General features: G+C 44.5%; 1 protein-coding gene across 2 annotated transcripts in view; it reads right to left on the bottom strand.

Annotated features, from left to right (window-relative positions):
* Nucleotides 1-24,527, bottom strand: part of LOC307044807 (uncharacterized protein) — a 59,898-nt gene extending 35,371 nt beyond the window's left edge. For both annotated transcript variants that reach the window (XM_079690202.1, XM_079690200.1), the window contains exon 1: nt 23,454-24,527. In XM_079690202.1, the coding sequence (XP_079546328.1) occupies nt 23,454-23,763 (310 nt within the window). In that variant the 5' untranslated portion in view covers nt 23,764-24,527. The remainder of the gene's footprint in view (nt 1-23,453) is intronic.
* Nucleotides 24,528-27,135: the final 2,608 nt, after the last annotated feature.

Here is a 27,135-nt window from a genome sequence, read left to right as displayed (position 1 = left end):
TTGTATTGGCCTGTCCCCGGTTGAAACTGTCCCCGGAAATGTCCCCGTTTTTTAATATACGTTAAAAACACATAGCAAGGTGAAATAAAACGTTTCATGTCAGGAAACACTGGGTAAACAGACTGTGGTCAAGCCAGCCCCCACTTCGGAAAACACAGTCAAAAGCACGTTGTATTGCGGTGCACGAATATCCTATGGATTACGGTAGAGGCCTGTAAAAACTGCCTTCAAAATAAAAGCGTTTACTCGGTGAATAAGAAATATACCTAAAAAACACACCAAACATATTCTTATATACTGGAGCTTAAATCAAGAAATATGTACTATATAATGTGATCAATAATAATTTAAAACAAAATACGTATAACTACCACATTATAACTGAGTGAATGTAAAATGTATACAACATACATTAAATTAATGATTTATAAAAAATTAATTCTGGTTAATTGATTTATAAATTAATAATTAATTAATTAATCATTAATTTAATTTAATTTAATTAATTAAATGTATACATATTTAATGTATACAATCTATACAACATTGTTAGGAGATTTCAACTATAATGCTGTGCAATACGCCAATACCGTCCGCACAAAACGGGACATCTGGTCACCCAGACGGCTGTGCTGACCGCAGTGCAGAATCGCTGTAGCCTATAGTTGAAATCTCCTAACAATGTTGTCCATTTTAGAAATAGGCCTATTATATTTACAGACCTTAATAACATTCATTTTCTGGGCTCAATATGTGTCTTGGCTGTTTTCGTTGTGAAAACAAATGGACCGTAGATACACGGATTGAGCGCTGTTATTTTTGTAAGGTAACTTCCGGTAGCGGAATATGAGAAAAACTGTAGTTCTTTTGTTTCTGTTTTCTAATGATTTAGTTTTTCTCAAAACAAAAAATAAAATCACTAGAAAACAGAAACATTTTTTCATATTCTACTACCGGAAGTTGTCTTACAAAATAAGAGCGCAGATCAGTACGGTCGTGTGTCTCTATCGTCTCTATCTATCCCATAGACTGTATGACATCCATGTGCTTGGAAGTAGAAGGTCAAAAAGTGCGGTGCTGTAGTGCCGAGGACATGGAGTCGGAGGCGGTGCAATGGAGATGTGGGAAAGGGGACTTTAATAGAGAGCAGAATAAGACATGTTGTCGGGTCGCAGCCCGGGTCGACAAGAGAAAGAGCCAAGAGGGCACACACCATATATAGGCAACACATAAAATGTCCGTGCGGGAACAATAGCCGCAACTGTAGTTCCCAGTTTGAATTATGAACCAGTAGTTAAATACGTGGTCACCACACAAGCCCCCCCAGAATTCAAACAGGGCAAAAATAAATCCTTGTGCCCGTGGAGGAAGCACCACAGGGGCCGACGAGGGTGTGGTCGCAGGTGAGGAACGGGCCATGGAACGGGCCATGAAAGGGGGCCGCAGGAGCGGGTAGGGGTCCTAACAAGGGCACCCCCACCGGGGGCGGGCCGGAACGGGCCGTCGTAAGGGGGCCGCAGCAGGCGCCGAGGCGTCCCCGTGAAGCAGGAGAGCAACCCGGCCGCAGGCAGACGTGCCGCGGCAACGGGCATGAAGTCCTCAGCAGGCGCCGAGGCGTCCCCGGGAAGCAGGAGAGCAACCCGGCCGCAGGCAGACGTGCCGCGGCGGCGGGCATGAAGTCCTCAGCAGGTGCTGAGGCGTCCCCGGGAAGCAGGAGAGCAACCCGGCCGCAGGCAGACGTGCCGTAAGGCAGACGTGCCGTAAGGCAGACGTGCCGTAAGGCAGACGTGCCGCGGCGGCGGGCATGAAGTCCTCAGCAGGCGCTGAGGCGTCACGGGAAGCAGGAGAGCAACCCGGCCGCAGGCAGACATGCCAGGAAACTTCCCAAGACGTATCGGGGTCACCAGTGTAGTGCCGAGGACATGGAGTCGGAGGCGGTGCAATGGAGATGTGAAAAGGGGACTTTAATAGAGAGCAGAATAAGACATGTTGTCGGGTCGCAGCCCGGGTCGACAAGAGAAAGAGCCAAGAGGGCACACACCATATATAGGCAACACATAAAATGTCCGTGCGGGAACAATAGCCGCAACTGTAGTTCCCAGTTTGAATTATGAACCAGTAGTTAAATACATGGTCACCACAGGTGCTAGTTAATAGACAAGGATCAATACGTAGTATTTCGCAACAGTAAAAGAGTGTGTCTCAGAGAAGAAGATATGACTGCAGAAAAACTAAGCCGCATTTTTCAGGTAAAAATACAAATAATACTATATAGACTACAATCAGGGAATAGCTAGCTACTGTTAAATATGTTCTTTATTCTCGCGTCCAGGAGAGAAGCTTTAAAATGAGACTAAATGGAGTCTCTGAATAGATTCAAATGGGATACTTTAATTAAAAAAGGCGCAGTAGTGTTACAGACAGAATATTGTTCCGGCAGAAAACAGCTGTGATCTGGCTCTCCTGAGCAAGAAGAGAAGGGCGAATCCCCCGTTCGGTGCCGTTATATATCCTCTGCTGGCTCCTCCCCGCCAGCCGGCTCGCCTCGCCTCTAATGTCCGTTTTTGCATTTAAACAGAGGATTGGTACTTTTCACCTTCAACATATGCTTAACACGCCTTTTCTCCTCCTATTCTCTTTCATCACTTTTCATGTAACACATTCTAAACGCTGTAATCAATACTCTAAAACATACAGAAAATGCTTCACGGCTGGTTTGGTTTCCGGTCATTCCGGATGTTGTCACATGCGACTTTCGTCTGTAAACAATAGTGTATTCAAATAAACTGTACTTTCATTTAATATTCAGCATGGTAGTATCTCGACATCTATAGTTGTAGTGTTAAATCAGTAGGTTTCGGTTTTCACCACACCACGTCATTTCGCTACTCAATTCACCTCTTTAGGAAATCGTATATTAGCCACATGCTAAATGCTAACCGTAGTTGAAGGATTTTCAGAATAAAAGCTTAACTGCTTGTGCACAAGAATTTCTGGTTTTTCAGTATAAAAGAGCGTTTAAACTGACGGTATGTTTAAGCTACATTATACCATCAAAACATTGATTTTAAATTTCTAACACTACTAGCTAACATTACAGCTCTGTGCCTTTGTGAAGCCTGGGATTTTGCATCCTTGAACTCCGCCTGAACCTGAATTATTATTATTATTATAATGTGAATAATTATAATAATAATTTAGAGGTTCACCATTTGGTGAGGTTTCCTCAGTAGTCACAATAATATATAAACGTTTAGAAGTAACGACTAGCACTAGGAGTTAATTGACTTATGATTGCTTTTGACAGGTCTCATCTCAAATTCTCTATGTGAGTGATGACGCGAACGTGGCCTTGTTTCCTGGAGCATCAGGTGTTTTCAACTCCTATGATCTCACTCCCAGAGGTCACTGTGATGTGCATGGTGAGGACGATGTCCCACCATCAGCTCATACTTGCCAACCTTGAGACCTCAGAAATCGGGAGCATTTCAAAATGCAAAATGAGGGCGGGGGGGCGGAGCTGTTAGATTAACATTAACATGCTTATTGTAGTTCTAAGTGCAATGCCTTGCGGCCTGTAGCAACATCCTCTTGATGGAGCATATGTGTGGGCTGGACCTGTATTTTACAGGAAAGGAGTGAGCGGAGAGTGGAGTTGTCGATTCTTGTTCTGTTTTCTGTGACTATCTGCCTCACCCTCTCAGACTTTGAGTTGCGCGCTCTACTAAAGAGACGTGTTACCATGGAAACCAAACAATGGCTTAGCTGTATGAAAGTCCGAGTGGAAACAGTCCTAAGTAAATCTGATTTTGTCAGAAATCGGGAGAAATGCGGGAGAAATATGACCCCGGGAGGAAACCGGGAGAGGGCAATGAAATCGGGAGTCTCCCGCGAAAATCGGGAGGGTTGACAAGTATGCCTTAGCTTCAAGTAACATGGGCCAACGATTTTCTTTCATGCGAACACATGCAACTGCTTCTGCTAGTTCACCTGCACAGCGGGCTTCAGCCCCCCCAAGGGCCAAAAAGTCAATTTGGGAGACATGGTCATGCAGAACTGAAACGAAATATGCAACTATACAAACTCAGCAGTCATTATGCACATGTTCCAGACATTCTGCATACTGACTATCCAGGTATTAGGCATAATCACTGCAGAGCTACTGTTCACGTTTTACCTGGGATTGACCTTAAGGAACATTTCCAAATTGAATGTAAAATATATCTCATTAAATAACTGGAATATAAGGTTTGATAAAACAGTGTGGTTGCCTCTGCAGTTTAATGTTAAGCTATAACAAGATTGAAATAAAACCTGTTTTGGCCAAAGTTAATGTGCAGTTGGAATGTTGACCCTGAAAGCTAGAAAGCATAGTTATTGTAAAGAAAATGTGAATTATGTACGCAAGAAGACAGGCTGCTGAAGAAACACAGATAAAAGGGATAATAAAAGTGTGCATACAACTAGCGTGTTGCTAAATGAATAATTCAAATTATTGCAGTGTACTCTTGTGGATGACGTCTGTAAGTAAGGCCTTCTCTCCTGATTATGGCGATAGGATGACAGCAGCTCCTGCATGAAGATTGTCAAATAAACCGTGCGGAAACCCCTCACAGCTGACACCGACAACAACAACAATGGCCGATTGTGCTCCAGCTTCCTCTGTACCTCTTCGGAAGACCAGATTCCCAGTAGGTAGCTGGTCTCTTCAGTGGACCACTGCTGCTTGTTAAGTTTCTCCATCGTTGTGTACAAACTGGATAAAACGCAGGCTTTTTGTTGTTGTTCAAGAGTTGATCCCGCCCCTGCCCCTGCCCCCGCCTCGACGTAAGCGTGACGTATGTGGTGCTTTTGCTCTGGCGGGACAATGTGTTGGTGCTCGAAATGAACCGCGTTCCGGAGCTAAGAGGCTGCTCCGCTGCGTTGTGAAGAGGAAAACTCGGTGCTTTTCAAGCTCCAGCACGAACCGGCCCTGAAACACCGTTGGTGTGAATGAGGTATCAGAGTCAGTTGGCCCAGCTTACGCTTTTTACTCACAGGTTGTTATGGTCGGAGCTTTTCTGGGTGGCGATCTGACAAATGACTTCTCATGTTCGATGTATTTCCCGAATTGTAGTTGACCGTTGCCCGGCAGGATTTGCAAATAGTTTTGCGTTTGTCAGTTTGCTTTTCACCATTGTCATTTATTGAAACGGGAAAACCGAAATGCTGCCACACATCAGGTTTAAAACTCAATCGCATCCTCAATTTCACATTCTTTATTTAGTTGTTGGTCAACACATTCGTCTACAACTTCGTTCTCCATCTTCTTGCTTGGTCTGAGTGAGAGCACGCTTGCTTGCACGCAAAGGATGATGGGAGTCTGTCTTCTTGACTGGTATTATTGAGCCCTCTGCTGTTCAAACAAAAACAGTACAGTTTTTTCCAATAAGGTGAGGAATGAACCATGTAATATCGCGGTAGATTTTGTCAGTCTCACGACGATATTGAGCCGTTCAGTGTTTCCCCTAGGATGGAGTCATAGCAGTGGTGCTAAGGCACGTGGGCTCAGCATAATGTGAGCGTGGAGCGCGTGGAATTTTTTAGTGCGTGCGAAGTGCGCCCGCCAATTTGCTGCCCTAGGTGAGATTTTAGGCGACATTTTATATATAAAGAATAAATGAAAAATCTCTACAAAAGACAAATACACTGCAAAAACAGAAACTTATTGACATAGGTAATATACGTCAAAATGGCTTCAAATGTATTCAGTATTGTATGAACATGTTTGAATTGGGTGGTGGACATCACATCCTCTTGGGGGGTCCGGGGGTATGCCCCCCCGGGAAGATATTTTTTTGAACATTTTACAGTAAAATGCTTCAATCTGGTGCACTTTGAGCACACAATTACTAGAGACCTGATCTAGGGGGCACAACTCTAAAACGCCCCTATGAAAAAGATCGGTTTACATTTTAATAATCAAATAAGTATATGAACATAACCAATAACCTACCATAGCCAATAACCAATAAATGTAGCTTATTTTGTTTTTGTTGTTCATTCATATCGTATTTTACCTAGTTAACATTTATTTATTTATTTATGCATATTTTTGTATCTCTCCAACTTTAAACTATATTTTTGGTTAACTGTCCTATAGTATACATTGGAATGATTTCAAACCTGTTTTTATTTATCCTAATAATTATAAAGGAGTGCCTTGGAAATATGTGTTTACAGAATTTGTGGTCAAAACATTTGAGACCCACTGAGATAACTTAGACTAAAGTCAACTATCGAAACAATCAGAGAATCCTTAACCTGACTGAGCCTCTCAGTCTGACAGGAGAGCTCTCCTCCACCCTGGTTGTAGAAACATCTACTTCTTATATCCGTTAGCGCAGCTAACTCCAGATTCTAATAACAACTGGTGCGCCCTCTCCCTTGCTCGCTCTCTGGCTACCACGCTCGCACTTTGGCTGTGAGCTGCGGGTGCCAGATAAGCCAACATCCCCCACTTTCATCACTTACAGCGCCCACCGTACAGGGCAAATTAAACGTGTAACGGGGGTGAAAAGGGTGTTACATTTACTTAATTATGAATGTTGTTACATCAAGGTCAAAAATGTGGATGAGCGCCAACGGTCAAAACATTTTTTCCCTCCCAGAGCTACCAGCGCAGCGCCCCCCAGATCTGGCGCCCTAGGCGACCGTCTGTGTCGCCTATGCCAGAAATTGGCCCTACCTAGTACATCCTACAATCCTAGTCTCAAGATTTAGCAAAAATACAGCTTTATTGAACATACAGTAACACAAATACTACAAATCCACATAAGAAACAATCAAAAATGAAAAAGGGTCGTCACTTATTATTATTTTAAGAAAAAAAAAAAAAGTACAAAAAAGATTTTTTTTTTTTTTTTTTGGTACCTGGCTGGCGCCCCCTAGCAGCGGCGTTCATATTTCAGCAGCGGCGCTGCGCCGCCACGATTTGTATATAGGGGAAACACTGCTGTTTGTTTACCGCGATATTCTGTATATTGTTACATCCCTAGTTATGACACATGTTGATGATGAGTTTGATAGTAGTGCCATTTCAGGAAAGTTTGAGTAATAGTCAATGACCACTAAATAGTCTTTACCTTTGAGATGAAACAAATCTATTCCAACTCCATCCCATGGTGCTGTTGGCACAACAGTCACCATTATGGGCCCTTTAGTGTGTTTGTTTCTGTGTGTCTGGCATGTGTCACACGTACCAATGAGTCTCTCGATGTCTTTATTTATTCCAGGCCAGAAAACAGTCTCTCGCCCGTCTTTTGCATTTTTCAACACCCAGATGACCTTCATGTATTCTTTGTAGTACTTCCTGTCTCAATGCGCGTGGAATGACAATCCTGTGTTGTTTCAGTAATAGTCCATCAACGACACTCAGTTCACCTCTGATGTGGTAGAAGAGCGGACAGGAACCTACAGGCCATCCATTTTGCATATTTGCAATGACACACTGCAGCTCTGAGTCTTTTGCTGTTTCTTCAGCTATCTGTCTGGACTTTGTGTCTGATACAGGAAGAGCAGCAGACACCATGTTCACATGACTTCTCACATCCTCTTCAGTTGAACTCACATAATCCACTGTAGGTGCTCGTGAGAGAGCGTCAGCAAGTATCAGGTGCTTTCCAGGTGTGTAGATCAGCTCAAAGTCATATCTCTGCATCTTCATCATGAGACGCTGTATCCTTGGTGACATTTCACTTAAATTATTTTTAATGATGGATACAAGTGGACGATGATCTGTCTCTACTGTGAATGAAGGTAGGCCATAAATGTAGCTGTGGAACTTCTCCAAGCCATAAACCAGTCCCAGACATTCTTTTTCTATTTGAGCATATCTGTACTCAGTCTGAGTCATTGACCTGGATGCATAGGCCACTGGTTTCCAATGCTCTCCTTCAACTTGCAGGAGCACTGCGCCTATTCCATCCTTTGAAGCATCTGTTGAAACTTTAATGTTCTTTGTTGGGTCAAAGAATGTCAATAAAGGTGCAGTTGTCAGTGTCTGTCTGAGTGTTTTCCACTCTTGCTCATGTTTGACTGTCCATTCAAGCTCATTTTCTTTGTGCAGGAGCTCACGGATGCAAGATGCCTTTGCAGATAGGTTTGGAATAAATTGACCTATGAAGTTAACCATCCCAATAATGCGAAGTACACCTGTCTTGTCTGTGGGCCTTGCCATATCCTGTATGGCTCTGATCTTTTCTTGGTCAGCTTGTACACCTTGTGCAGAGAGCTTGTCTCAGAGAAAGACAACTTCTTGAACTCCAAACTCGCATTTGCTCTTGTTAAGCTTGAGTCCATACTTGTGTATGTGTTACGGGTCCCAAAAGCTTGGGTACCACAGAAACAATAAATGATTAATGTAGAAAAAAAAAGGTACACATAGTTACATTCAAATAGCTGTACTTTACAAACATATCACCTTTCTCCATTTAAGTTATCCGTCTGTCACAGTCAATTACTTATACCCTCCAGAAAAACATAATCAGCAAAATGGCGCAGATTTCTAAAAGGCCGCATATTTATCAAAAGGCTGCATAATCCCCGCATTTTTCTACACAAAGTTGAGAAAAAAAAAAGTTAACTCGTCTTGACGTGAAGTAGTGATAATAATGACGTGACGCCATCTCATTTACCGACAAACATTTTTATTCGGGCAAAGCAGTACCCCGGATGTCTTTCACAGAAGTGGGGGGAAACTATTCTGCACCCCGTGCAACTGTTTGTTGGAGCATAAGAGAAAATTGACGGTGACGACCCACTTTCATTCATTCAAATATTCGAAAATGCTTTCTGCTGCTGCGGACAAGAAAGCCAAACAACTCACGTTCACCGAGGCATCAACCTCCAAAACCCTTTCGAGGGCTACAAGAAACGAAGTGAGTAGCCTACAAGATTGAAGCTGGTCAGATAACGAACGAGTAAATGAAAACAGAATGAGGCGGAGGTGTGTGCACTCGACTTCTGGTTGTTGGTGCTAGCTATCTTATATGCTTTGATCATTTTCTCTGCCCATTTTTCTGCGTAACTTCTGGCTGTCCTTGTTTCGTCTTCTGCTACCAACCCGAAAAGTACGTCAACAGGAAGTCGTGGGTGACAACCATACAACAGATAGTGTGGGGAGTAACCCGTCGACTCGTGCTTGGTACAGTTGTATGCATGAACGACATGATGCAGGTGATCTTTCCAGCTCTCTCTCTCTTTCTCGCCCAGTGTTTGGAGCATTTGCAACAGGGTTCGATTAAACCTCTCAGCAGGGTTGCCTAGTGGGTGGTATGGGGAGGTCCTGGAATGGCTCACACCGGAGAACTGTCTGAGGGCTCTGAAAAGCTCAATTTCAAACTCCCTTCCCTGATCATGGTGGAGTTTAGCTGGATATCCAAACCGAGGGACAAAGTCATTGAATATTTTGCCAGCAGTCGTCTTGCCTGCCTTGTTTCTTGTGGGGTATGCTTGGGCAAACCTGGTGAAGTGGTCGGCAACCACCAGAATGTACTCGTACCCTCCACGGCTGGTCTCAAGGTGGAGAAAGTCAATACAGACAAGTTCAAGAGGTGAGCTTGATGTTAGACCGCCCATAGGCGTTCTGTCATGTAAAGCTGGCTTCTTCTGCTTTATAAAATGACATTTCCTATGTACTCTTCAATATCCCTTTTCATAAAAGGCCAATAAAATCGTTCTCTTGCCAGGCTCAAGGCTCTCTCTATACCAACATGTCCCATATTGTCGTGCAGGTGAGGTAGGGCTATCTGCCTATAGGTAGTCGGCAAGACTAGCTGTTTGCGACCAAGCGTCTTCCTATACAGGAGGCCATTTTCCAAGTACAGCCTGCTCCACTCTCCATTTTCCTGGTCGATTTGTCCAAAGTCCCGCGTATTTCTTCAGTCATTTCTCAATTTTTCTCTTTTAACTGCAATATTTTCCCAATGGCAGGATCTTTCCATTGCTCGCTTACCAGTTCATTGTGGTCGATAACTGGGAAAGGTTCTGTGTGTGTTTGTTGTTGAGATGAGATGTTCAGTGCTGCCACCCATGCAACTTCTCTTTGTTCGGCTGTCCTGCTACCTTCCCAGGTGGCACAAACTGATTCTTCTGACAGTTTCTCTGAACACTGACTCATGTAGGTGTTAATGTCAAGGGGGCAACGAGAAAGAGTGTCTGCGTCGACGTTGAGTCTGCCTGGCTTGTACCTTATTTCAAAGTGGAAGTCTGCAAGCTGCCCTACCCAGCGATGACCCACTGCATTGAGCTTAGCAGTGCTCATCATGTAAGTCAAAGGATTGTTGTCAGTATAGAAAATGAAATGTGGGGCATAAAACAGGTAGTCTCTAAACTTATCAAATACAGCCCATTTCTAGGCCAGGAACTCAAGCTTCCCACAGTGGAGATGGTAACTGTTACGGTTGAGTGAAGGAAGCAGGACCCAAATGCAGATAACGCTGAAAATGCCTTTATTTCAAGGATAAATAAAGGCTTGCTTGGACAAGACAGAACACTCACCGGTGAACTCAGTCACAAACAAAAGACGAACCAACACTGAACACAGGAAAAGACAAGACTAAATACAGGGAGGGGTATCACTAGGCCACCAGGGTGGGTGGAGGGGGTCAGGAGGACGGGATTTTGGGCTGACAGCCCAGGAGCACAGCGGAGGACCCGGAAGGGATCTCGGGCGGACGGCCCGGGGGCCAGGCAGAAGCCGAGAAGCGGGACTCGGGCGGACGGCCCGGGGGCAAGGCAGAGTCCAAGGTGGGGGTCTCGGGCGGACGGCCCGGGGGCAAGGCAGAGTCCATGGTGGGGCGAAGGCCCCGGCAGGAAGAGTCAGGGGGCCGGGCCCGAGGGCGAGGACCGCGGCAGGAAGAGTCAGGGGGCCGGGCCCGAGGGCGAAGACCGCGGCACTCAGGGGGCCGGGATCGAGGGCGAAGACCAGACAGCTCTGGAGGCCGGGCAGGAACCGTTGTCGGCCGAACAGGAACCGGAGCCGGTGGGACAGGCTTCGGCAGGATCCCCCACGGAAGAGGACCAGGAGTTGGCAGGACCCCCGGCGAGACAGGCGATGGCGGGGCCTCCAACTGAACAGGACAAGGGGTTGGCAGGACCCCCGGCAGAAGAGTTGTCGGCGGGACCCCCAGAGGAACAGGACATAGGATTGGCAGGACCCCAGGCAGGAGAGTAGTTGGCGGGACCTCCAACGGGACTGGACATGGAGCTAGCAGGACTCCCAGCGGAACCTCCAATGGCACAGGACATAGGGTTGTTAGGACCCCCGGCAGAAGAGTAGTCGGCGGGACCCCCAACGGGACAGGACATGGGATTGGCAGGACCCCCGTCAGGAGAGTAGTCGGCGGGACCCCCAACGGGACAGGACATAGGATTGGCAGGACCCCCGGCAGAAGAGTAGTCGGCGGCACCCTCAACGGGACAGGACATGGGATTGGCAGGACCCCCGGCAGGAGAGTAGTCGGCGGGACCCCCAACGGGACAGGACATAGAATTGGCAGGACCCCCGGCAGGAGAGTAGTCGGCGGGACCTCCAATGGGACTGGACATGGAGCTGGCAGGACCCCCAGCGGAACCTCCAACGGAACAGGACATAGGATTGGCAGGACCCCCGGCAGAAGAGTTGTCGGCGGGACCCCCAGAGGAACAGGACATAGGATTGGCAGGACCCCCGGCAGGAGAGTAGTCAGCGGGGCCTCCAACGGGACTGGACATGGAGCTGGCAGGACCCCCAGCGGAACCTCCAACGGCACAGGACATAGGGTTGGCAGGACCCCCGGCAGAAGAGTAGTCGGCGGGACCCCCAACGAGACAGGACATAGGATTGGCAGGACCCCCGGCAGAAGAGTAGTCGGCGGGACCCTCAACGGGATAGGACATGGGATTGGCAGGACCCCCGGCAGGAGAGTAGTCGGCGGGACCCCCAACGGGACAGGACATAGGATTGGCAGGACCCCCGGCAGGAGAGTAGTCGGCGGGACCTCCAACGGGACTGGACATGGAGCTGGCAGGACCCCCAGCGGAACCTCCAACGGAACAGGACATAGGATTGGCAGGACCCCCGGCAGGAGAATAGTCGGCGGGACCCCCAACGGGACAGGACATAGGGTTGGCAGGACCCCCGGCAGGAGAGTAGTCGGTGGGACCCCCAGCAGAACCTTCAAAGACGCTTCAGTAGGGACTTGAGTTGGGACTTGAGTAAGAACTTGAGTAGGGACTGAGAGGGAACTCGAGAGGGAACTCGAGAGGAGACTTGAGAGGTGACTTGAGAGGGGACTTGAGAGGGGACTTGAGAGGGGACTTGAGAAGAAACTGGAGAGGGGACTCGAGAGGGAACTTGAGATGGGACTAGAGTTGGGACTTGAGAAGGGACTAGAGAAGTGAGTAAAGGAGGGACTAGAGAAGGGACTAGGGAAGTGACTAGAGGAGGGACTTGAGAAAGGACTTGAGAAAGAAATTGAGTAGGGACTAGAGAAGGGACTAGAGAAGGGACTTGAGATGGGACTAGAGTTGGTACTTGAGAAGTGACTAGAGGTGGGTATGGAGAAGGGACTAGAGAAGGGACTTGGGAAGGGACTAGAGAAGGGACTTGGGAAAGGACTCGAGAAGAGACTGGAGAGGGGACCAGAGAAGGGACTAGAGAAGGGACTTGAGTTAGGACTCGAGAAGCGACTAGAGAAGGGACCAGAGATGGGACTAAAGATGGGACTATGGCAGCTGGGGCCAGAGCTGGGTCTGGAACCATGGCCACTGGGGCCGGGACCATGGCTGCTGGGGCCAGAACTGGGTCTGGGACCATGGCTGCTGGGGCCAGAACTGGGGCTGGAACCATGGCTCTTGGGGCTCGGGCTGCTAGCCTGGCCTTGCGACTCCTTCTTTTAGGAGCCGTTTGGAGGCTTCCTGGACCTCCAAAAACCAGACGAGTTCCAGAGAACGGCTCCTGGACAGGAGCAGGAGCGGGGGCAGAAGCAGGGGTTGACTCCAAACGGACCACACCAATGCGTGTGGTGTCATAAAGGGAATTGGGAGGCAGAGAGCTAGCATGCCTGAGGCTAGCAGGCAGGGGATAACACACCGAGAGGAACTCCAAAATCCAGCCAGGTAAGAATCTCACCAAGCCTGGTTTCTCCATAGTTATCTGGCGCGCCTCTGCCAGAGCAGCCTCTCGCTGCTGAACCCCGGACGCTCCCATCAATCGATCAGACCAGGTAGCCAAAGAAAAGGTAAAATCCAACAATTCCTGCTCAAAAGGATCTGCTGGGCCCATATTTGGTTGGTTCGTACTGTTACGGTTGAGTGAAGGAAGCAGGACCCAAATGCAGATAACGCTGAAAATGCCTTTATTTCAAGGATAAATAAAAATTACTTGAACAAGACAGAACACTCACCGGTGAACTCAGTCACAAACAAAAGACGAACCAACACTGAACACAGGAAAAGACAAGACTAAATACAGGGAGGGGTAATCACAAGACGAGAAACAGCCGGGCAGGGGAGGAGAAACACAAGGGTCACAGGTGAACACAATCAGACTACTAGACACACCAGAGAAACTAACGACAGGAGGAAAAACACAGGGAAAAGGACCATGCAATAAACCAGGAAGAAAACAAGACAAGAAGAACAGCAAAATGAACCCAAACATACAAAACTACAAACGTGACATAACATAAGAATCCTGACAGTAACTCTGTTCGGCTGGTGTTAGTGTGCGGGACCCATAGCCAATCACTCTCATCTTTCCATTCTGGTTCTGGTAAAGAACAGCTCCAAGACCTAGTTGAGAGGCATCTGTGTGGAGTGTGAAAGGACTTTCGAAGTCTGGATACGCCAACACTGGTGGGTTGGTTAGGATGTGAATTAGACGTTCAAGGATCTGCTGGTGCTCTCGGTTCCACTCTACTGGGGTGCGTGAAGGCAGTTGAGGGCCCTTTGTTTTACCCTTGGTCGGCTTGGTTTGAGGTGAGCCAGACTTTATCTGGAGCAGCGTGTATAGTGGTCTGGCTATTCGTGAGAAATCCTGAACATATATTCGGTAATAGCTCAGAAAACCCAGCAGCCTCCTGACATCACCTACAGTCTTTGGTGTCTTCTCTTTCAGTGCTTGCACAGCCTCGACGTCTTTCGGATCCACTCTTACCCCGTCTGCAGACACAAGCCGTCCAACATATCTTACTTCCTTGCGAAATAACTTGCACTTTTCTGGTCTCAACTTTACCCCATGACGCTGAAGAGCTTTCAGTACACGTCGCAGCACCTCAACATGTTCTTCAAAAGACTTAGAGAAGCAGAGGACATCATCTAGATAAGGGATGCAACACTCATCCCTGAGCTCCTCGAGCATTTCCTCCATGCTTATTTGAAAGGCTGCTGGTGCGTTTGACAAGCCAAAGGGCATTCTGACCCATTCATATAGACCCCACGGGGTCGTGAAGGCAGTCAGGTGCCTTGAACCCTCGGCAATAAAGCCCTGGTGATATGCCTTGCCCTGGTCTAGAATGGTAAACCAGCTGTAGCCTCCAAGCGAGTCAATCAGGTCCTGAATACGGGGAAGCGGATGTTTTTCTGGCCCAGTCTTCTTGTTAAGCAGTCGGTAGTCAATGCACAGGCGCAATGGCCCATCTTTCTTTCTCACACACACAAAAGGTGCAGCATATGGAGACTTAGACTTTACAACCCATCCTTTCACTATCAAATCTTGTATGTACTCTTTTACTTCCTTGTACAGCGGCTTTGGAATTGAAACATACGCTTTCTGAACTGGAATGTCATCTTTGGTCCTTATTGGCATCTGAAGAGAGGGAATACATCCAATTTCACTGCTGTCACGTGCGAAAGCTGCAGACTCCTCATACAGCAAATCTTCAACCATCCATTGCTGTTCCTCAGTGAGGTGACTGAGATCAACAGGTGGTCGCCATGGCGCAGTTGTGGTTGTTGTAGGAGTGGTGACATTGTTTACTTCAGCTCTCACTGTTGTCATCTGTGGTATTTCAACCTCTGGTGTCTCTGTCTTTCCCAACTCAATGACTTTGGCTATGTGTTGAATGGAGCCCAATGTGGTTCTTTTTGGGAGAACGATTTCATGCTTTGTATGATTGGAAATTGGCACTGCGATATGTGGCCATTTGCTTTTACTGATCTCTAAGAGGCCTTCTCCAACACTCAGCTGTTTTAGAGTTGTGTTCTCTTCTGAAGGTTGATATAGGACAACTGGGTCAGATGTGTCAAAGCTAGGCGGTACTCTGCACCTTACATGCATTGTCTTTCCTGCTGGAATACATATGTCATCTCTACCAACTCTGATTGTGGCCATGCTGTGGCTTGGTGTCTCTTGGACCTGAATATAATTAACCATAGCCATTGCCTGTTCTTCTTCCACGCCGAGTGATCTGCGTAAGAGGCTGATAACCATGTCAAGCTCATTAGTAGAGGACACCTGTCCATTTATAATCTCTCTGAGAACATTTGAGCCTAGTAGAGGTTGAGGGAGGGGAAGTTGAATGATTAGGAAGTGGACCTGTATTGTGAGGTTTGGATTTTAATTTCCTGCGAGGTTGACTGTCAACTCAACCCAGTCATCATATGGGATTTCTTGTCCATTTGCAGCAAACAGATAAAGGGTTCATCTGGTTCAAGGAGTTCGGCCAGTGGTCGTACTGGTTGATCTGGGATAAATGTCTTCTTCCAGGACCTATCAATGAGGCTTACTTGTGATCCGGAGTCAAATAACACTGTTACTGCATAGCCACTGACTAAACATTTGAGCTGACTTTTCTTACCAATTAGCGGTGCAGTGCGGGTGATATTTTCAGAAGTATCTCTCTGGAGCAGTTGTTGCTGGCTTTCTTGTAATGTTGTTTTTGTTGTGAGTGTTGTTGCTTACATTTTGAGATTACTGAGTGGGACTGGAACTGTGAAACGGTCTCTGGCTGTCCCTCAACAGATACCGACTCTCGTTTCCCGGCTGCCTTGTTCTTTTTGAACAGCCAACTGCACGATGTCCAAGCTCTCCACACACAAAACAATGGTTACAGGCCTCTAAGCCTTGTTGTTAACAGTTAACACAGAGGGGGATTTTACCTTTCCTTGTGAGAGGAAGCTGACCTGATGTGGGAGGAGGTAAAACCCTTGAGTGTGTCGCTTGTATCACTGCTTTTTGCTGGTCCATCAAAGCTGCCATCATCTTTGTTAAGTTCTCCACTTGAGCGCTGAGCTGTTGTATTGTTTGAAGTTCCTTCTTGTTGTTGATCTGCTCTCCACCATCAACCTGAACACTATGTGTATGTGTTGCCTTTGGTCTGGAAGCATAACCTAACCTGCGATAGTGTTCGTTTTCGTCACTGATTATCTTCATTACTTGACTGACAATTTCCTCATCAGTAACTTGGCTGTTTGAGAGGAGTGGTTTCAGTTGCTGTTTCATGTCTGTATGTTTGAATCCTAGACCCTGGTAAATAGTATGAAGGAAAACCTCCTGAATGGTTTATGGGTCATAGCGAATGTCCGCATTAGCTTGTCTTGACTGGAAGATGATTTTCTGTTTGAGTCCAATCATGCGATACAGGAACTGCTGGGGTGGTTCTTGGTCATGTTGTTTTGCACACATGAGTTCCTGGAACAGTTCTGTACTGGCCTTATCACCAAGGTGAGACCTCAGGCACTGGCTTAAAGCACCTGGCTTAACAATCCTAAGCACATCTCCGGATAACCTCTGTCTCTGTGAAGCCATCTTTGATTCCCTCGTCTATCTGTTTGGAGATCTTGCTATATGATACTTCAGAGTTTTGGTCTCCAATCTGTCCGTCATGTATCTTGAATTCTCTACGCTGGAGATAAGTTAAGTCCTTTAAGGAAACCATCTTCTCAGTGTCAGCCTTCTGTGTGTTGTGATTTTATGTGGTGTGTTGTGGTGTTGGCTCACCTATGCTCTGGTATTTACTGCGTGCTGGGCTTGCCATATCTTTGTGATATTGTAGCTTCTTGCCTAGCTCATTGTGCATTAGCTGGAGCTGCTCTACACTTTGGGTAGTTATGTCTGTGTTAATGTCAGTGTGTGGTTGTGTAGAATTGACTGTTGTGTGTGCAGTACTTTGTCTGGCAGTTAACATGTCACTGTTAGCATGTGAAGATGTAGTGGCATTACTTTCCCTAACAGGTGAAGCTGTGAATGTGTTCTATTCGTGTGTTACCCCATTTGTAACAAAATCTGCATCAACATTATGGATGATATTACACACAAGGTCATTTAACATTAGCAATTGACCCATACCTTCATCTTCAGAACTCAGCAGTTCCTCAGACTGCATATAAGTTAAGATATAGTCCACCCAACTTTCTTCATCAGTAGACTCTAAGTCGTGTGTACCTGAACTGTCTTTTGCGATGTCTCGGGCAAGCTGGTAGACCTCGATGCCTGAGAGATTAAACAGTTTCTTTTTGATGCTCCGAGCGAGTTCTTTGCGTGCTATGGACATGACGTACGATGGCTCGACACAGTAGCAGTGCGGTTCCGTTGGCAGAATGAAGACCCTCCTGGCTCTGTTCTCCCCTCGTGGACACCCACCAGCTGTCGTGACGGACGCAGTCACGTCACCTTGGCCTCGTGGTTCTGATATCTCTGGATCTGCTCCCCTTGATTTGTGAAGAGAGATCCCGGATGATCCCCCAACATTTGTTACGGGTCCCAAAAGCTTGGGTACCACAGCAACAATAAATGATTTCTATAGAAAACAGAAAAGTGCAACAGCAAGAATTAGACACAGGATCCGATTGATCGTCTGGATTGCTTCTTATTCAAAATTCAAAGTACACATAGTTACATTCAAATAGCTGTACTTTACAAACATATCACATTTCTCCATGTAAGTTAATCCGTCTGTCACAGTCAATTACTGTATCTCAAGGAGACTGTATCTCAAGGAGAAATTCAACAATAAACAATATAAACACATAACGCTATCAAATAATACTTTCTATCAATATATCTATCTTTACTAAATATAGCATATTATGGACCTCACATAAATAGACTGTCAGTGTTAATAAACAAAAAAACAAGGCAATGTGCCTGCAAGACTTCACTCAGGTGAACAAAACAGATTATCCGTGCGCAGCAGCTAACCTGCCTGCGAGCCTTCGCTCAGGTCACCTTTACACACGGTGCGGCTGAAGCCCGCAAAAATGGCATCTATAGTTGCCGACAGTTTAGTATTTTTAAAATACCGTTACTATGTCAAACATGCTCAAAACTTTCTGAAACACTCTCTTAAACATCTCTAACATTATATCTCATTTACACAAGTTAACATCGATCATTTTTATCATGTACTGACCTGTAGAAAACCGAAAAGTGCAGCAGCAAGAATCTGATTGATCGTCTGGATTGCTTCTGAGGAGGGGGTGGAAGTGTCCCCCCTAAAATATTCCAGGCGTCACCGCTCACCTGCCAAAGGTTCCACCTTGGCGCTACTTACTATTACTGTTTCTCAAACAGTACAGATAAACCATAAAATGATATGAATGTCATCAAAATAAATACAGATAATGTTGAGCTTTTCAAAACAATAAATTCACTGTTTAGCAAAAATAAATAAAAGTAAATACACAAATAATTGTACCATTTTTGGGGTGTACCACATATGTGCTCCAGCACCTTTTTCAGCCTCTCATTGTGTTCTTGTAGTGTAGACCCCCACACAATGATGTCATCAACATATGCTCGAACACCATCTGTGATGTCTTCCATCGCTCTGTGAAATATTTCGGATGCTGAGATGATCCCAAAGGGCAGCCTGAGGAAGCAATATCTGCCCAATGGTGTATTAAAGGTGCAATATTTGGTGCTGCTTTCATCCAGTTTCAGCTGCCAAAAGCCTTGAGACGCATCAAGCTTTGTGAAGAAGCTGGCACCTGCCATTTCACTTTTGATTTCCTCACGCTCTGATAATGTTCACGCTTGATGTTTTCATTAAGATCTTTTGGGTCCATACACACTCTTAAATCACCACTTTTCTTCTTTACACAGACCATCGAGTTAACCCAGTCTGTTGGCTCTTCAACTTTTTTTATCACTCCGAGCATTGTCATTCTGTCAAGCTCTTTCTTTAAGCGATCTCTGAGTGGCGCTAGAACTCTTCTTGCAGCATGCACAACTGGCTGTGCATTTTCTTTGAGCTAGATTTTGTATGTGAAGGGCAAAACACCAAAACCCTTAAACACATCTACATAACTCTGTACTATACAATCAATAGAGTCATTTGGTGTACTCACAGTTGTGTTGATGCAATACACTCTCTTGACAAGTTCCAAATCTTCACATGCTTTATCACTCAGCAGCAGTGTTGGGTGTAACGCGTTACAAAAGTAACGGAGTTACAGTAATATATTACTTTTTGCTGTAACGAAGTAATGTAACGCATTACTAATGAAATTTGGGTAATATATTACCCGTTACAATGATCAGTAACGCAGTTACACAACACATTTTAACCCAAAATTAAATGGTGTTTTGTTTTTTAAGAATTTACAAATATCGCGAGACATTCCGACACCAGAGAAAACATTTGCAGGTAGATTAATAAACCTGATGCATTGTTTACTATTGGGTTAAGATGGCGGGAGGAACTTTTGAGCGATGGGTGTTCTCACATTATTATCAGTTCATTAGAGAAAAAGAGAAAAACATAATAGTCAAGTGCAATCTATGTTCGTCGGCAGCAAAGGAATTGTCTACATCAAGAAATAGCACTAGCAACTTAAAGAAACACCTGGACCGGTGCCACGCTAACACTAAGTTAGTCGAGAGATCTGCCGGCTCGGAGAAAAGAAAATATACAGAAGACGTGAGTGCAGGCACGCCGAAGCAACACAAGTTAACATTCTCTCGGTCTTCTATGATTCTGGAACCCCGAGAAGTTAAGAGACTTGTGGCAGAGTATGTTGTGGAAGACATGCAATCTCTGTCAACTGTGGAGTCGCCGGCATTTAGAAAAATTGTCAGCAAAATCCCTGTCAACACCACCAATGACAAGGTAAGCTAACGTTGCAATAGAGACTTTTTAATACAGTAGATTACTGGGCCATACCGAGGCTGTACTACCATGTTAGCGACCAGCGACGTAATTGTAATGTTGTTATTTTGTGTGTGTGTGTGTGTGTGTGTGTGTGTGTGTGTGTGTGTGTGTGTGTGTGTGTGTGTGTGTGTGTGTGTGTGTGTGTGTGTGTGTGTGTGTGTGTGTGTGTGTGTGTGTGTGTGTGTGTGTGTGTGTGTGTGTGTGTGTGTGTTTGGACTCGCATCTTATTCCACTCGCTTTGTACATGGTTAGCTTAAATGTTATACTGCTGCCTGGTGGTAAAAAGATGCATTGCCTATACATAAGCACCTATCATTACAGTAATATTACCGGTATTTAAATATTATTTAGCCCAGTTATAAATGGAGCATTAGTTTATTATGTAGCATTACTTTAATATCTCTATCTTCTTAATTTTCAGCAAGTGTTGCCAGATAGAAAGACATTTGCCAAAGAGTTGGATAAAGAATATGCTATCATGGAAAAGGAGCTGCGGAAAACTATCGATGCCCAGGATTATGTGTCAACAACGGCAGACATATGGAGTGCTAACAACAAAAGTTTCTTGGGGGTGACTGTGCATTGGATCGATGCAGATACCTTGAAACGAAAGAAGGCTGCGATCGCTTGTAGAAGATTTAGGGGTCGACACACGTACGACGCAATAGCAACAGAGCTGGAGGACATTTTCTCTCAATATGGACTTACCAACGATAAAGTGACTGCATGTGTGACGGACAACGGGAGTAACTTTGTGAAGGCGTTCAAAGAGCATCAGCAGCGGCAAGTGGAGTCCGATGAGGAGGAAGATGAGGTGGATGGCGATGGTGAGGCAGACTTTACAGACCTTCACAGTGTGCTTGCCGCCGCCAAAGATGATAATGCCCAGGACGGGCTATGTGTACTGCCTCCCCATCATAGATGCGCAGCCCATACACTTAATCTAATTGCGAACAATGAGGTTGATAAATGGCTGTCATCTAACGTAGAATCTAGAGCTGTGTATCGTAGTGCTACAGCCAAATGTTCAGCGTTGTGGACGAAGGCCAGCCGCTCCACAGTCGCATCAGAGTTCCTGGAAGAAGTCAGTGGTAGAAAATTGATTGTTCCCACAGTAACAAGGTGGAACTCATACTTTGACGCCTATTCTCGGATCACAGAAATTCCCCTCACTGACATCAATAATATCTGCACACAATTTCAAATGAAATGTATGAACGACAGGGAATACCAATTTCTCAAGGAATACTGTTCCATTATGAAGCCTTTCACAGTTGCACTGGATATCTTACAGGGTGAGGACACTTGTTTTTATGGAACGCTTCAACCAACACTAGAAGTTCTCATGGGAAAAATCTTAGCAATGAAAACTGGCCTATCAGCAATGACCACTGGGCTGCCTGAAGTTATTGTGGGAGCAATCAAAACTCGATTTGCCGCAATAATTGACTCCAAGGAAGCACTGCTTGCCGCTGTCTCACTGCCTAAGTTTAAGCTGCGTTGGGTAAAAGAAGAAGCCAGAAGAGACCATATCAAGATACTCCTCATGTCAGAGTGTCGTTCCCTAACAACACAAGAGCCTGCAGCCCTCATGCCCGATGTCCCTCAACCTGCTGCTGTTGCCTCCAGCGAGGAGGATTTTTTTGCCTTTGACTTACAGCCCGTTACCACAGCTGATGCGCCCATGTCTGTGGAAACAGAGGTAATGTCTTATTTTAATTCTGCCCCTACGATGGAAAGTCTGCACCAGTTTCCAAGAATTAAAAAAATCGCACTCCGCTGTAATGCCCCAACGCCATCCAGTGCACCAGTAGAAAGACTTTTCAGTCTTGGAAATCTTGTGCTCACCCCAAAACGCAACCGTCTCGGTGATGGACGCTTTCAACGCCTTCTCCTGATGCGCTTCAACCGTCATTTCAGTCAAGGCGGTAATGGAATAGGCCAGCCCCCCACCATAGAAAAATAAGTAGGCTATAGGTCAAGGCTTTAAGGGCTTTCATACTTAAATGTATTTTACGAGCATTAATCGGCTGTATTCTACCTCTGTTTTGGCAGTAACAGGTTTCCTGTTTATTTGTTTTATTTTCAATATTCCAATGTGTGTGTTAAATATAGTGGAGCTTCATTTGTTTTGTGAAGTATTTCCTACGAGGCCTTTTTTGTATTTAGATTTGACCAGACTTTGTTTGGTAGCCTATGTTCTAGGCGTTGTTTGGCAAATAGCAGGGCTCCTATTTTTGGCCTACGTTACATTTAGTAGCAATTTTAAGCAATGTTTGGATTACATGTTAATAGTTTTGAACTGAAAATGGCTGAGCCGTAAGCTATTCCTTGAAGCATAATCCTTTTCGTATTTTTGATAAAGCTTCTTCTTTGTCCACTAAATACATTCAAACTTCTTGTGCTTGGAACTTGAATTAAATAAAAGAAAGTAACAAAAAGAAAAATATATTGCACACCTTGTCATTTCATAATGTTATAGATTTCATTATAGTGAGCTCTAGCTCTATTGTATTTAATATATATATAGGCCTAGACTTATAAATATTTACAGTATCTCTACTATAATTGACCAGACTTTGATCCTTTGTCTGCTTTAAATAAGTTTATAAGTTGTTAGTAGCCTTAAGGGCCTACACAGTTGTTATGCTATACCACATTGCCCTTCACTGGATGTATAATGAGCTGCACTAAACTAAATTTTAGCATTTAAAATAACTAGCCATTCTTTTGCGGTTATTTTGGTGAAAGTAACTAAAAAAGTAACTAAAGTAGTGTAACTCATTACATTTCAGAGACAGTAATATTGTAATGTAACTTATTACTTTCAAAAGAGAGTAATAAGTAATATGTAATATATTACATTTTGGAAGTAACTTGCCCAACACTGCTCAGCAGTGAATCAAGTCCATCAGCGACAACAGAGAAAAGTAGGTGGTGCACTTTACCTTTTGAGGTTACCTTTAATATGCACATGCCCAAACTGTTGATTTTCTGTCCATTATAATCTTTTAGTGCCTGTGTTCTTTTTTTAAATGTTGGCTTATCTTTCATTGCCTTGATGTCAGACAGGCTCATCAGGTTTGCATTTGCATCAGTGTCCAGTTTCATAGTTATTATTGTCCCGTTAATCATCAGTGGAGCTATCCATTTTGTCTTTTCTGATTGCATTAACCTCTTTTTGCTCAGTTTCACAGTTCACCATGCCAACAAAAAATGTCTCACTTAAATCATCATCTTCCACTATGTTTACAGACTTTCCTTTCTTCCTCTCATTTCCTTTTGAGAAGCACTGCTTAGCAAAATGGTTCTGGCCCTGGCAATTAGAGCATTGCTTACCAAATGCCGGACACTGTCGTGGTTTGTGCTTCGAGCCGCAGCGCTTACAGCTGAATGTCCCTTCTTCCGACCGCTGTGTAGGCCGCGTCTGTGCGCACCATTTGCCTTGGCTGGAGACCGCACCAACTGCTGTGCTATCACTCACGTTAGCCGCGCCCGCCATCTCGCTGAAAGTCCTGACATGCATTTGGGACAGCTCACTTGCATGGCAGATTTTTATAGCTGCTTTACATGTCAGCTCCGTTTCCCTTAGCAGCCTTTCTCTGACCTTTTTATCCTCCACGCCAAAAACGATCTGGTCCCGTATCATGGAGTCCCTCAGCGAAGCAAAGTTGCATGACTGTGCTTTTAGCTTCAGGTCAGTCAGAAAGCTATCAAAAGGCTCATGCTACTGCACATGTGAACGGAATACATATCTCTCGTATGTTTTGTTCTTTCTGGGAGAGCAGTGGGCCTCAAATGTCTCTAGCACTTTATCCAGTTTGTCTTTATCAGCCTGCTCTTCATACACAAAAGTATTGTACACTTCTATCGCCTGTGGGCCTGCTATAGTTAGCAGTAGCGCTACCTTCCTAGCATCCGGCTTAGTTTCTAGTCCCATGGCCGTGATGTAAAGCTGGAACTGCTGCTTGAAGGTCCGCCAGTTGCTGTCGACATTTCCCGAAAGTTTTAGCGTCTCCGGTGGCTTTAATTAATCCATGTCGCTTGTCACAACTCCTCACTTAATGTGTTTTTATTTTACCTTTGTCCTCAAATTGCACCATAACAGTTTTCTTGGCTGTCTTTTTATTTTCCTTTGCAGTTTATTTTATGCATTTGAATACCTCACAATGACTTAAAACTAGTGAGTCAGCTTATTTTTGCAGTTAAGTCACGTCAGAGGAAAAGAACAAGGCAATTGGGCCTGTATTTTATATGTGTTTGATTTACAACTCTGCAAATAGTATCAAAGAGACACAATAAGATTATACTGATGCTTTTAAGGCTAGGGCTATACAGAGCACACCGTCTGACTGACTTCACTTAATAGGAGGATTAATCTTCAGGAGTCACTGAAGTGGGACACATATTTAAGCTTTTATATAATGAACGCTCCTGTTTAGCCAAATGTATCGGCTTTGCCCAGTGGAACACATCCTAGTTTTATTATTAGTTTTTTTCTTGTGTTTTTGATGTTTTAATGTTTTACATATGACTGTTGATTTCCCATTTTAATTGTACAACTTGTTATCACCAGGGCAATATTGTTTGTTCCCCCTGATTAAATAAAGGTCATATATCTACCTAACATACTGCCATGTTCAAAGGTTTTAACATGAAATAGTAGGAGCAGTGCTGGAATACATCATGTATAATTGAGGGAGGCGTATGGCGCAGTGGATAGAGCCTTGGTGTTGGGATCAGGGTTCAAACCCCACTGCAGTCAGCATGTCGTTGTGTCCCTGGGCAAGACACTTCACCCCAAATTGCTCCTGTGGGGATCGCCCACAGCATTGAGTATGTAAGTCGCTTTGGATAAAACCTAATTACTCCTTTTGATAACACATATTTCTCTAGGTAACGTTATGCAAATGAAATAGCAGATCAGTATGCTGCAAAATTAAATGTATTCTTGAATCTTTAAGGATCTTTAAAGATAAACCTGGCTTTCTGATGTTCCCTAGTCTTCTGAGAAATATAGTCTAGCATTATCAAAGTTAAAATAAGAGGGAAAAAGCCTACTGATTTCAATCAGTGTCTAAAAATAAGTTATTGCAGTAACGGCTCTCGACTTGAAGAGCATTAGTGCCAGAGCAGACAGTTAAAAAAAAAATACCAATGCTTGTTTAGCTCTTCAACACGTGAGCCGCACTAACGAGAGGAAACGGTTGACTGACACTGTGTTGAAATCCTCATCATGAGCGACTGACTTTAAATAAACCTGCATCTGACAGGGGCAACAAACGAGCTCAGTTAAATATTAAAATGCAGCACATCTGCGTAAGTATAGTGTTATGACCCATACTGCATACTGAACATACCGCTATCCTGGGAGGAGACCTTATTTATAGCTGAGAAGAAAGCAGCTTTATAAACTATATATCACAGTCTTCAATTCATTTCAGGCAACTGTGGCTCGTCTTTAATAAATAACCATGTGTGTGCTCCTCTTTATCAGATAAAAGCAAATATTCTCAGGATTTGTGGTGTGGAAAGCAGCTCGCCAGGCAGTAATGACCTGTCTTTTGGAAAATCAGTGTCCTCTCAGAAATGAAATGCAACACGCCATGAAGCAATGCCTCTCTCAATTCCGCTCGGTTTAAGCTTTCATTACTCTGCACAAAAATCCATTTGATCGTTATTTTACCTTGAATTGCATTGCTCTGAGATACGTTGTAACGTGTTTAGCTACCATTATCTTCAATTTTATTTTGGCTGAGAAATGCTATGTGTTTATCTCAGTTATCGAAACTATTGCTGCTTGGACACGTCTCGCTGTACTAAAGGAAGCAATAAAAGTCAGCTTTAAGTCAAATCCTCGTTTTTCCCCCTGGAATTAATTGCCATTAGAAATGACATTGTACAACATGACGACAATACAGACTTGTCAGATCTGTCAAGACAACGATTAAAATAAGGAAGACTTAGCTGACAGTTGATGAGCGAGCAACATACATAAAATGTTCTTAAACCCTCACACATCACATACAGTTAAGTGCTCATTCAAGTGTAATGTAAAGGGTGACAATGAATGCCTCTGGTACGTTTGCCTCGTGTCCGGCTAGCGCTGACAGAGCCAGTCTGTCACTTCACCATTCCCCTGAACCAGCAGGATGTCATGCGGTCTGATTTATTCAAAGTACTGAACAGTCTGAGGGTTGATTTCCACTGCTGGCTACTGCCCGGTTGGTTGCTCTTATTCTAATGAACCATTCACATATTAGGCTTCAACTGAAATTATTGCATAATTCCGAAAAGGTCATTCACTTGTACTCACTTGAGTAAGAAAGTTTCCTGAGAGTTCTCAGAGGAAAGGCTGAAAATTCCTTTTGAGGTTTTTCCTCTTGGGTGAGGTTGAAAAAGTGGTGTGTCAGAAGCAAATTGTACAATAGGAAAACACTAAGCAAATACATTCTAAAGTAAAACAAAAACATCCACTGAGGAGAAAGAAGATGGTGGTAGACCAAAACAAATACCAGACTTGCAACATTCCTTAAGTTCAGTCAACAAACATTATATTTCCAACACGTTATTCACATGCATTTCATTTAAAAGACGTTTGAGTGTTGCTCATCCAGTTAAACGTAACCTCAAACAAACAGTTCGTAAATAATTCACCCTTGTCCACTCTCCTACTAACCTCCAGTTAATTTCAGCTTGGAACATGCGTATCGTCTATTCATTAGGTTTATGAAATTGTGTTTGGCGTCGCATAAGTGACTTAAGTGCCAGATAAATTGACGTTGGGTATTTTATTTTCACACGGGACAAACAGTGCCTTCCTTAGTGAAATTCACCTGCTTTTGTACCCACCAAGTCAATTTCCTCCTATACTTTGTCACATGTATACCGCCCGCATTAGTATTTGTAACAATGAATAGAAACAGTATGTTGTGTTGTGTCCTCTCATTTTCCCTCTTCTCCTGTGATTTGATATAATTTGATAATATCGCTTTGATCATAACTAGAGATTTAGCGCCAA

Source organism: Notothenia rossii (assembly GCF_949606895.1).
Source record: "Notothenia rossii genome assembly, chromosome: 6".
In the NCBI taxonomy this organism is placed as follows: Eukaryota; Metazoa; Chordata; class Actinopteri; order Perciformes; family Nototheniidae; genus Notothenia; species Notothenia rossii.
This window is presented reverse-complemented; position numbering and strand designations above follow the sequence as displayed.